The sequence below is a fragment of the Trichosurus vulpecula genome, chromosome 5, assembly GCF_011100635.1.
Source record: "Trichosurus vulpecula isolate mTriVul1 chromosome 5, mTriVul1.pri, whole genome shotgun sequence".
NCBI lineage: Eukaryota > Metazoa > Chordata > Mammalia > Diprotodontia > Phalangeridae > Trichosurus > Trichosurus vulpecula.
Window position 1 is genome coordinate 268,065,323 of NC_050577.1, and position 12,510 is coordinate 268,077,832.

At 37.4% G+C, this 12,510-nt stretch overlaps 2 protein-coding genes across 2 annotated transcripts; both read right to left on the reverse strand.

Moving 5' to 3' along the window:
- Positions 1-1,614: 1,614 nt before the first annotated feature.
- On the reverse strand, positions 1,615-2,562 carry LOC118849787 (olfactory receptor 6C2-like). Its single transcript, XM_036758754.1, has one exon. It carries the CDS (start codon positions 2,545-2,547, stop codon positions 1,615-1,617), a length of 933 nt encoding a protein of 310 aa, XP_036614649.1. The 5' UTR covers positions 2,548-2,562.
- Positions 2,563-11,260: 8,698 nt separating this feature from the next.
- On the reverse strand, positions 11,261-12,211 carry LOC118852355 (olfactory receptor 6C2-like). The gene has a single exon (XM_036762074.1). It carries the CDS (start codon positions 12,194-12,196, stop codon positions 11,261-11,263), a length of 936 nt encoding a protein of 311 aa, XP_036617969.1. The 5' UTR covers positions 12,197-12,211.
- Between the last annotated feature and the right edge of the window lie 299 nt (positions 12,212-12,510).

Consider the following 12,510-nt stretch of genomic DNA (forward strand, 5'->3'; position numbering starts at 1 on the left):
TAAAATTCAACAAAATGTATTAACTGCTTACTATGCACAAAGCAGTGTGTTGAAGATGAATAATACCTAGTCCTTGCCCTCCCTTAGCTTCCAATCAAGTTGGAAAGAAAAGACCAGGTATAAAAGTTATTGTAATGCAAGCTAGGAAAGGTATAGCCATAGTGTTAAAGGAGATCTGAAGGGAAGCAGCTTGCTTCTAATTGGTTTAGCATGATACTAGTTTCCTTTCTGACCAGAAACCTGGTTAGATGTGATCAGGCAGAAAGAGTGAGGAGTCTATATATAGAGAATGAGAAACAGGGAGTTATGTGTTGGGGCAAAGACAGTGAAGAGAAAGAAGAGAGCTGAAGAATACTGGCAACAGGTATACATATCAGTAAGAAGAATGAATATATTACCAAAGGGATTGGACTAGATGGCTTCTAAGGACACCTTAGTGGTAGAACTGATGATTCCCCAACTGTACCAAATAAGAGCTCCCTATGTATGATCTTGGGAGGGAAAAAGGATTTGTTCTAAAGCCTGCAGGTGGGGGGATGGTGGTGTTGCAGGCTGGAGTAGAGAGTGTGGTGATATTTCAAAAGTGATCCTGACACTGGAAGATAAGGATCAGAAGAAACCTTTATTACTTGGGGGTTGGGAGGATTTTCAATTTAAGAGAAAGGAAGTATGAGAAGGTTACTGTGCTCAAGGGTGATTGGCCATGGAAACAAAAAAAAAGATAATTGAATCCACGACAGATAGCTAAATTTAATTTAAGCTTTCTCTCATTATTTGGCATCTATTTTTTTATTATTGAGTAGGGAACATGAAAGAAGTTTCTCTCCTTTATTTTTAAAAATATTTTTTTTATTTATTTAATATTTTTGTTTTCAGCATTTATTTCAACAGGATTTTGAATTACAAAGTTTCTCCTGATTTCTACCCTCCCTCCCACTCCAAGATGGCATATATTCTGATTACCCCATTCATCAGTCAGCCCTCCCTTCTGTAAACCCACCCCCCCATCCCATTCTCCCTACTTTTTTGTAGGGCAAGATAGATTTCTATGTCCCATTTCCTGTTTATCTTTCTTCCCAGTTGCATGCAAAAACACCTTTTTTTGAACTTCTGCTTTTAAAACTTTGAGTTCCAAAGGCAACTGCAGATGTAGCTCTGGAAGCAGCCTTAGAGCTGCACCACCTCTGCCAGATGGTGGCTGACCAAGAACTACTTTCGCTCTGTCCCAGCAGCTTTTCCCACTACTTCTCTCTTGTCCTTGGTGTTTGTGGGTTGAGAAGTCTGGTCTGCCACAGCTCAATGATTCAGGGCATTACAACTTGTTCTGCTTGGCTTGCAGTCCGGTTGGTCCTGGAACGGTCCACACTGGGCTCTGCTTCTCTCTGCTCCCAGCTCCCTGCAATAAACCTTTCCCAGTGACCATCCAGGTTGTCCTGGGTTGTAGACCTGCTTCCCTTTTCTATTTTGTGTTTTCTGCAGCTCTAGAATTTGTTCAGAGCCATTTTTATAGGTGTTTGGAGAGCTACAGGAGGGGGAATTTAAGCAAGTAAGTCCCTGCTTTCCAGGCACCCTCTTGGCTCTAACCCCATTTGGCATCTTTAAGTCAAGATTTGTTTATTGCTTTGAGAGGAAGAAAATCTTTTTGGCTAAGTTCTTAGAAGTTCGTATCACTTGCTCATTTCTTAGGGCATAAGTTAAAGGGTTCATAACAGGAGCAACTGAAGTTATAAGCAGTGACACCACTTTATTTAAAGGCACTACTTTTGTAGAGGGTTTCATATAGATAAAGATGCTGCCTTCAAAAGTAATAGAGACAACAATTACATGGGAAGAACAAGTGGAAAAGGCCTTTTTCCTTTGTTTAGCTGAGGGGAATCTGAGAACTGTCTTGATAATGTGTGCATAGGACAGAAGTACTAAGAAGTTGACAATGAGGGTCAATGCAGCAAAGATCAGAACTATCTTCTCTATGAATTGTGTGTCCGAGCACGCAATCTTTATCAAGGGAAATGCTTCACAAGCAAAATGATCAATAATATTAGAGTCACAGAATTCCATCTGCAAGCCCAGACTAAGTGGTGGGAGGACAGTCATCAACCCAGCCAGCCAAGAACTCAGGAGAAACTGGTTGCAGACTTTGCTGTTCATGATGGTTGTGTAGTGTAGAGGTCTGCAGATGGCCACATAGCGATCATAGGACATGGTCGCCAGAAGAAAACATTCTGTTACTCCAAGAAGAACGACAAAAAATATTTGGGCAAAGCAAGCATTATGAGTAATGGTTTTGTCTCCAGTTGAGAAGCTGTAGAGATATCTGGAAATATAGGCAGTTGTGAATGCCACTTCCAAAAAGGAAAAGTTTTGGAGGAAAAAATACATGGGTGTCTTTAGTTGTGCATCTGTCAAGGTGAGGGTGATGATGATCAGGTTCCCAATTATAGTCAAAATATATGTGAAAAAGAGAAAGATGAAAATCAGAACTTTTAGCCATGGATCATCTGTTAGTCCTTGAAGGATAAATAATGTTATCTCTGTATGGTTTCTCATCCCTGACTTCTGATGGATCTGTGTGCAAAAGAAGAGAGAGATTTAACCTGAGGAGGAGGGTGACAAAATGTATTAGCCCTGGGCAAACTCCATGGAAGCTACCACTGGAGCTTCATTTTACTTGTTAAATAAAACAACACCTTATTGAGGTATTAACCTGAGTATTTCTCAGCTATAAATTAAGGAGAATATGTAATGATTTGTTTAAAGATTGTTATTATTATTATTTAACAATATTCTGTCCTACTCTTGTCTAGACTCTCTATCTACATCCATCCATTCTATATATCTTTATAGCTAACTCCATTCACATTTCAATCCCCTTCAAATCTTTTTAATTTTCATTCCAAATCTAACCACTGAATATTTAAATATCCCTTTGTCAGGAAAAGAAATTGAACAAGTAAGAAATGGGCTCCCCGAGAAAAAATCCCCAGGACCAGATGGATTTACAAGTGAATTCTTCCAAATATTGAAAGAGCAATTAATTCCAGTACCAGTACAATATAACTATTTAGAAATACATGCAAAGAAGGAGTTCCAACAAATTCCTTCTATGACAAACATTTGATAGCTAAATCATGAAAACAAAAAAAAATAAAGAAAATTCTTGATCAGTGTTTCTAATGAATATTGAAGCAAAAATGTTAAATAAAATACTAGCAAAGAGATTCCAGCAATATCTCAGTAAGATCATATACTATGACCAAGTGGTATTTATACCAGGAATGCAAGGTTAGTTCTGTATTAAGAAAATGATCCACATAATAGACAAGGTCAATAACAAAAACAAATAACAAAAAACACATGATTATCTCAGTAGATGCAGAAAGAAGCTTTTGACAAAATACTGTTCCTACTACCCATTCCTACTGCAAAACATTAGAATACTTAGGAATAAATGGAGCTCTCCTTAAAATGATAAGAAGTATGTAGCTAAAACCATCATCAAATATTATCTGTAATAGGGATAAAGTGGAAGGTTTCCTCAAAATTAGTTGAAACAATAAAAACTTTGGAAAAGTTTCAGGATATACAACAAACTCAAATAAATTTCTAGTATTTCTATATATTCACAACAAAATCTTTCAGGAAAAGATAGAAAGAAAAATTCCTTTCAAAATAACTGTAGGCAATATAAAGTTCATGCCAGTAAAACTCAGGAACTATATGAACACAATTACAAAATATTTTTCGCACAAATAAAGAGAGATCTAAACAACTGGAGGAATATAAACTGCTCATGAGTAGATCGAGTCAACATAATTAAAATTACAATTGTACCTAAATTTACTTACTTAATCAGTGCCATATGAATCTAACTTATAAGGTATTAGTTTATAAAGTTAGAGAAAATAATAACAAAATAAATCTGGAAGAATCAAAGGTCAAGAATATTAAAAGAATTATTTGAAAAAAAATATGAAGTTAGACAGCCTAGCTGTACCAGATTTCAAACTGCATTACCAAGTGATATTCATCAAAACAATCTGGTACTGCCTTATAAATAGAGTGGAGGATCATTTGAATGGGTTATGTATAAAATACACATCACCCTGATGTAAGCTCTCATTTGCTTGCACTTCAACATTGCAACAACTCTCAGGTTGGTCTTTCATCCTGAAGTCTCTTCCCACTCCAATTTGTCCTTTACTCAACTAACGATGTGATTCTCTGAAAGCATCAGTCACTACATTGCCTTCTCCTTCCCCCACTCAGTTAACATCCAAAGATGTTTAAAAGGGAGTCTTCTTCACTTTGGTTTGGATTAACTGTGCAAATCTGAAATTCCATGAAATTAGAAATGCAATTTTGAAGACAGATTTAAGGATCCTATTCTATCCTCATTCTTTCAAAGCTTTCACCAGTGTTTTCCATGGTACTGTCATATTTTGATTATCCCACTGGATACCCTCTCGTCCTAAGGAACTTTGATCCAGTTAAGTTCTGGCTACCCCTTAGCCTTCAGTCAAATCTCTTTTGCTACCAATCATTGGGTTAAGTAATCCTACAACAATAGAAAAATCTATTTACCATGAGGATGAAAATGCATTTCCCCTTTTGACATTTTACCTCTGAGCCCCCACTTGACAGTAAGCAATTTCTAAATAAAAATATTTATTTGGCTCTACAGAAAAAGTGTCCCTTTTTATGTTCCTATGATTATCCTTATGATCTCTCTATTTTATACAACTTCAATTTCTTATATATTACCATTTACTCTTTATTGTACACAGAATACTTTTCAGTTTCCTGATAATGATCAATAGGTATTTACTTCAACTATAATTCTTATAAATATCCCATATACATAGACAGGTGAGATACACCATACAATTTTCTTTTATTTCTTTTTAATCTTATGTTCAAGGTATCACATTTCAATCTGTCACTTCATCTGTTCCTTTCCATTTTGATTTTCCTTTCTTATTGCTGCCTTCTCTTTTTGCTTCGGTTTATAAGATTGCTCCAGAAGTTACCAGTATTTATGCTTCTTATTGCATAACCCTCAAATTTATCTTCTGTTGTTAGCTGAAAATCACTGCTCTGATTGTCAGCAACCCATTTTTTTCAAGATTTAAAGGTATTTAAATTACTTTGTGAGAGCTATTCTTTGAGCAAACATAAATCAACATTGAATATATCTGTTCACTTATTTTATTATATTATTTATTTTAAGAAGTTCATGAGATAATCTATAGAATTCTAACTGAATTTCTAGTTTTATGCATTTTTAAAGCATTAGCAGAGGAACATTAATAAGCCACATGAAGAAATTAATAGGCTCTTTTGTGCCATGTTATGCCTGATAGAAGGATAATGAAATTATTTTAGAATTTCAAAAAAATAAAAATGATTACAGAGGTAAAACTTTCTTTTTCATATCTTCATTTTTACCCATTCCTCATATCAGAAGACCTCTATGGATTTCTTTTTTTTGTTGCTAGGCAATCAGGATCAAGTGACTTGCTCAGGGTCATAGATCCAGAAAAGGTGAAGTGTAAGAGACTGGATTTGAACTCAGGTCTTCCTGAGTTCAGGGCTGCTGTTCTATCCACTACACCCTGTTGCAGCCCTTGACTTCTTTGACTTCTTATGTATAACATGACAGTCCATTTCAACCAATTCAACTCCAAACTTTTCAGGAGTTCACTCCATTTTTACAGGTTTCAGAAAACCAATTGTTCTAAATAAACACTGGTCAGGGAATTTTATGTCATAATAGTGGAACAAGACACCTGCAAAAAACTGATGCTTATAAAATAAAAAAAATCAAGCATACCAATTGTAGACATGCCACAGTTATTACCTATATCTAAATATTAAAAGTGGCACAGACCCCTGGACCTGGAGTCAGAAGATTTGAGTTCAAACAAGGCTTTCCTGACTCTCTGTGTGATCCTGGGCAAGTCATTTACCATTTCTCAGCCCCAGTCTCCTCCTCTTAGAGTTGTTACAAGGATAAAATGAGTCAATGTTTGTCAAGTGCTTTGCAAACTTTGAAATATTATTTGAATATTTGCTATTAGGACTTAGTGAAATGTTAGTGTTCTTTTATATGTCTGGCCATTTAACACACAATAAATAAGTAAAGAAACATATTGAATAACTCAGAGGGAGTCCTTGGGGCAAGGAGGTAAGGAGACCACAGGTATTGATTGGTGACTGCATGAATGGTTTTCCTTCTAAGATCTGGTACTTATATCAAGGACATAGAACAAGAAAATAAGAACAGGGACAACTTGTTACGTTAATTAATTTCACTTGCTATTGGACCTATAAAGAAAATGCCAAGGAGGGTGAATTAAGAGGTGATTATTATTGTTTTATTGTCTTGTATTATTTTATTGTATAGTAAACATTGTATTATTGATCATTAATGTTTTTGTTATTTCCTCAGGCATAAAATACCTATGATATCAATTTCTCATGGCATGTACAGATAGTCTTATGAAAACATGCACTTAATTGAATAATTGACAGCATCGAAAGAGGTACTTTGCAGCTATAACCACATTATGGACTCAAATAGTCACTATTCATGTGAGGGGGGGTGACTCATAGGGGGAAACTAAAGCAAAACAAAGAAATTTAAAACATTTGATTGAAAACCAGGAATTTGAAAAAAAAAAGGAATTAAATGAAAACAATTACAAATTAGAAACTAAATTGTTCTTTTGGAAAGTACTAAAGCTAGAAAAAATCAATAAATAACATTTATTTCATAAATTTGATAGAAGGGACAGGAGGTGACAAATTTGTTGGACATGCAACTCCCATTACACAGGGATAAGGAAACACTGAATTTTAGTTAACCGGTTTTGATGGGGTAAGTACAGGTACAGCAGTGAAGCAGTAAAAGCTGGATGGACAGCTGAGATGAGGGTCAAGTACAGAAACAGGGCAAAGAGTTCTGGAAGGGGATTTACATGAGCCTGGGTAGAAGGCTGAGTGTGACCATATGTATCTGACTTTCCATGGCTAGAACCACCCTGAATGGAATTGGAGATGATCCTCCTCAAGGCTTTCAAAATTGAATATATACTCCAATAAAGTTGAGGATTTGCATCCTGTGTGGCTAGTATTGAGGAAGAGAAAGTATCAAGATAGGACAACCTTGTATAGGATGATCTCACTGCCATGGAAGCACCACAATAAATCACTTAATCAAAAAAATGTCAATGTATTCATTAAAGCAAGTGTCCTCTATCTTCAAAGCTCTTTGGTAGCATCCTGATGTTGTGAAGATAGCCTCACCTGTGGGTCAGAAATTTCTCTAAGCTTATGAAAAATTATGGGCTTTGGTGTAATCATGGGTTTGAATGCCCTTAGGGTGAGAGCAACAGAGATGAGGGCCAAGTCTAGATGATTTCCTCACATTGTGGGAAAAAAAAAAACACCCAGCGACTCTATAGTAAATGAGTTTAATCTGGAGTAGAAAAGAAAGAGATATGTAGAAATGATACACTTCCAGTTTCACTAGTTCCCAAGCCTGGTTAAAATGAGAAAAACCATTATGTGCCCTGATGAAGCTTCCACATTAAACCAACCAAGGGAGTGAGGCTGTGAGTTTAAGCACCTGTAGTATCACTGTGCTGCATCTACTCTCTATATATCTTATATGTCTCCATTTAATTACATGTTATTTCTCCAATTAGAGTTTTGCTTGAAGACAAGGACTCATTTGTGCCTTCATTTGTATCCTCAACATTTGGTATGATGCTTGGTGCATTGCAAATGCTTAACAAATGCTTGTTGATTAACTGACTGACAATATTACTGAGTACTACCCAACAAGCTGTGCAGATGAGGGAGGATTTGAATTTCTTGGACAACATGATCATGTAATTTAGCTTTCTAGCCAATGAAGATATTTCCTGGGCAGTGATAGCCTTGGGCTTTCCTAATGGGTAAACCCTAGGTTTGAGAATTCTAGAATTAGAACTTCAGAGTGAGAAGAGGATTTCTTTTTTTTATCATTCAAAAACTTTATTGATCCTATATTTTTGTACAGTGCTGGGATAGGCCCAATGCAAAATGAACCTTTGGGGATTTTTTCTATCCTGGGAAGGAGGTGCAGCTAGAGCCACTTTTCTTGAACACCAACATTATTTCTTTTTTTATGTCACATTTTTTTAAAATCATAGTTTTAAATTTATTTAATATGTTAAGTTTTCAGCATTGATTTTCAGGAGAGTTTGAATTATGAATTTTCTCCCCATTTCTACCCTCCCGCCCACTCCAAGATGGCATATATTCTGGTTGCCCTGTTCTCCAGTCATCCCACCCTTCTGTCACCCCACTCCCTTCCCATCCCCTTTTCCCTTCCTTTCTTGTAGGGCAAGATAAATTTCTATGACCCATTGCCTGTGTATCTTATTTCCTAGTTGCATGCAAAAACTTTTTTTTGAACATCTGTTTTTAAAACTTTGAGTTCTAAATTGTCTCCCCTCTTCTCTCCCCAACCACCCTCCCTAAGAAGGCAAACAATTCATCATAGGCCATATGTATATCATTATGTAAAACGCTTCCTCAATACACATGTTGTGAAAGACTAACTGTATTTTACTCCTTCCTAACCTATCCCCCTTTATTGAATTATATCCCTTGACCCTGTCCCTTTTTGAAAGTGTTTGTTTTTGATTACCTCCTCCCCCTATCTGCCCTCCCTTCTATCTTCCCCCCTTTTTATCTTCTTCTGTTATGGGGAAAAAAGGGAGCGAGACCTGGATATAAATTTTGATGTGGATTTATTCAAGCGTGCGACTGTTTGGAGTGAGAACTCAAATCGAACAGCCCTGAGCAGGGGTAGCGTCAGGGTATTTAAAGGGAAAAAACACAAACTGATTTCTGTGGAGATGGGAACACAAACTGTGGAGCAAGCTGGGGCAGGATTATCTCCGTGGAGAGGGAAGGTAAACCAGGGGACAGGGCACAACACTTCCTCCTTCTTTCCAGTGGGGTAAGAAACCCAATTGAGTGTGTATGTTATTCCCTCCTCAGGTCAACTCTGATGAGAGCAAGATTCACTCATTCCTCCTTACCTGCCCCTCTTCCCTTCCTACAGTACTGATTTTTCTTGCCACTTTTATGCGAGATAATTTACCCCATTCTATCTCTTCTTTCTCCTGCTCTCAATATATTCCTCTCTCATCCCTTAATTTGATGTTTTTACATATAATCCTTTCATATTCGACTCATCCTGTGCCCTCTGCCTATATATATGTATATATATATATATACATATATATGTTATACATACATATATATAATATACACACTCACACACACATATATGTCTTTCCACGTAGGAAAGTAAACAAAACAGTTCAACTTTAGTAAGTCCCTTGTGATTTCTTTTTGTTGTTTACCTTCTCATGCTTCTCTTGATTCCTGTGTTTGAAAGTCAAATTTTCTATTTAACTCTGGTCTTTTCACTGAGAAAGCTAGAAAGTCATCTATTTTATTGAAAATCCACATTTTGCCTTGGAGCTTGATACTCAGTTGTGCTGTGTAGGTGATTTTTGGTTTTAATCCCAGCTACATTGACCTCCAGAATATCATATTCCAGGCCCTTCAATCCCTTAATGTAGAAGCTGCCAGATCTTGTATTATTCTGATTATGTTTCTATAATACTCAAATTGTTTCCTTCTGGCTGCTTGGAGTATTTTCTCCTTAATCTGGGAGCTCTGGAATTTGGCGACAATATTCCTAGGAGTTTTCTTTTTGGGATCTTTTTCAGGAGGTGATTGGTGGATTCTTTCAATTTCTATGTTACCCTCTGGCTCTAGAATAACAGGGCAGTTCTCCTTGATAATTTCTTGAAAGATGATGTCTAGGCTTATTTTTTTGCATTTAGGTAGTCCAATAATTTTTAAATTATCTCTCCTGGATCTATTTTATAGGTCAGTGGTTTTCCCAATGAGGTATTTGACATTGTCTTCCAATTTTTCATTCCTTTGGTTCTGTTTTATAATATCTTGATTTCTCATAAAGTCACTAGCTTCCACTTGCTCCAATCTAATTTTTAAGGTAGTACTTTCTTCAGTGGTCTTTTGGACCTCCTTTTCCATTTGGCTAAATCTGCTTTTCAAGGCATTCTTCTCCCCGTTGCCTTTTTGGAGCTCTTTTGCCATTTGAGTTAGTATATTTTTTAAGGTTTTATTTTCTTCAGTAATTTTTGGGGTCTCCTTTAACAAGTCTTTGACCTGTTTTTCATGATTTTCTTGCATTACTCTCATTTCTCTTCCCAATTTTTCCTCTACTTCTCTTACTTTCTTTTCCAAATCCTTTTTGCTTTCTTCCATGGTCTGAGACCAATTCATATTTTTCTTGGAGGATTTTGTAGATTCTTTGACTTTCTTGACTTCTTCTGGCTGTATGTTTTGGTCTTCTTTGTCACCAAAAAAAGATTCCAAAGTCTCAGTCTGAATCTGGGACTGTTTTAGCTTCCTGTTTATTTTCCCAGCCAACTACTTGACCCTTGAGCTTTTTGTCTGCGTATTACTGCTTGAAGCGTAGAGAGCACTTTGTTACAAGCTTGAGGGGTCCACTTCTGTTTTCTGAGCTACTTCTACACAGCAAGGTCTGCCACACCAGTGCTCCTTCTCCTCCAAGAGCCGCCAACCAGGATTGTGGCCCAGATCCAGGCAGGGAAAGCAGGCTTTGCCCTCCTGTTCTAATCTGCCACTTAATTCCTCCCAACAGGCGGGCTTGGTCCAGAGGCAACTGCAACTGTAGCTCTGGAAGCAGCCTTAGAGCTGCACCACCTCTGCTGTCCTGGGATGATGGCTGACCAGGAACTACTTTCGCTCTGTCTCAGCAGCTTTTCCCACTAACCTTCCCTCTTTTCTTTGGTGTTTGTGGGTTGAGAAGTCTGGTATGTCACAGCTCAGTAATTCAGGGCCCTACAACCTGTTCTGCCTGGCTTGTGGTCTGGTTGGTCCTGGCATGGTCCACACTGGGCTGTGCTTCTCTCTGCTCCCAGTTCCCTGCAATAGACCCTCCCAGTGACCATCCAGGCTGTCCTGGGTTGTAGACCTGCTTCCCTTTTCTATTTTGTGTTTTCTGCAACTTCAGAACTTGTTCAGAGTCATATTTATAGGTGTTTGGAGAACTAAGGGAGAGGGGGAGCTTAAGCAAGTAAGTCCCTGCTTGCCAGCTGCCCTCTTGGCTCTGCCCCCCATTTGGCATCTTTAAGTCAAGATTTGTTTATTGCTTTGAAAGGAAGAAAATCTTTTTGGATAAGTCCTTAAAAGCTCGTATCACTTGCTCATTTCTTAGGGCATAAATTAAGGGGTTCATAACAGGAGCAACCGAAGTTACAAGCACTGACACCACCTTATTCAAAGCCACTCCTTTTGTAGAGGGTTTGATATAGATAAAGATGCCACCGCCAAAAGTGATAGAGACAACAATTATGTGGGAAGAACAAGTGGAAAAGGCCTTTTTCCTTTGTTTAGCTGAGGGGAATCTGAGAACTGTCTTGATAATGTGTGCATAGGACAGAAGTACTAAGAAGAAGGTGACAATGAGAGTCAACACAGAAAAGATCAGAGCTATCCTCTCTATGAATTGTGTGTCTGAGCATGCAATCTTTATCAAGGGAAATGCCTCACAACCAAAATGATCAATAACATTAGAGTCACAGAATTCCATCTGCAAACCCAGACTAAGTGGTGGGAGGATAGTCATCAACCCAGCTAACCAACAACTCAGGAGAAACTGGTTGCAGACTTTGCTATTCATGATGGTTGTGTAGTGCAGAGGTTTGCAGATGGCCACATAACGATCATAGGACATGGTCGCCAGAAGAAAACATTCTGTTACTCCAAGAAGAACAACAAAAAATATTTGGGCAAAGCAAGCATTATAAGTAATGGTTTTGTCTCCAGTTGACAAGCTGTAGAGATATCTGGGAATGTAGGCAGTTGTGAATGCCACTTCCAAAAAGGAAAAGTTTTGGAGGAAAAAATACATGGGTGTCTTAAGTTGCGCATCCATCAAGGTGAGGGTGATGATGATCAGGTTCCCAATTATAGTCAAAATATATGTGAAAAAGAGAAAGATGAAAATCAGAACTTTTAGCCATGGATCATCTGTTAGTCCTTGAAGGATAAATAATGTTATCTCTGTATGGTTTCTCATCCCTGACTTCTGATGGATCTGTGTGCAAAAGAAGAGAGAGATTTAACCTGAGGAGGAGGGTGACAAAATGTATTAGCCCTGGGCAAATTCCATGGAAGCTACCAGTGGTACTTCATTTTACTTGTCAAATAAAACAACACGTTATCTCTCAGCTATAAATTAGGGAGAATATGTAATAATTTTGTTTAAAGATTGTTATTATTATTATTATTTAACAATATTCTGTCCTACTCTTGTCTAGACTCTCTATCTACATCCATTTATTCTATATATCTTTATAGCTAACTCCATTTGCATTTCAATCCCCTTCAAAT

Bases quoted from the DNA above. Each gene is read 5' to 3' on its own strand.
- LOC118852355 (XM_036762074.1), bottom strand. From the start codon at position 12,196: ATGAGAAACCATACAGAGATAACATTATTTATCCTTCAAGGACTAACA.
- LOC118849787 (XM_036758754.1), bottom strand. From the start codon at position 2,547: ATGAGAAACCATACAGAGATAACATTATTTATCCTTCAAGGACTAACA.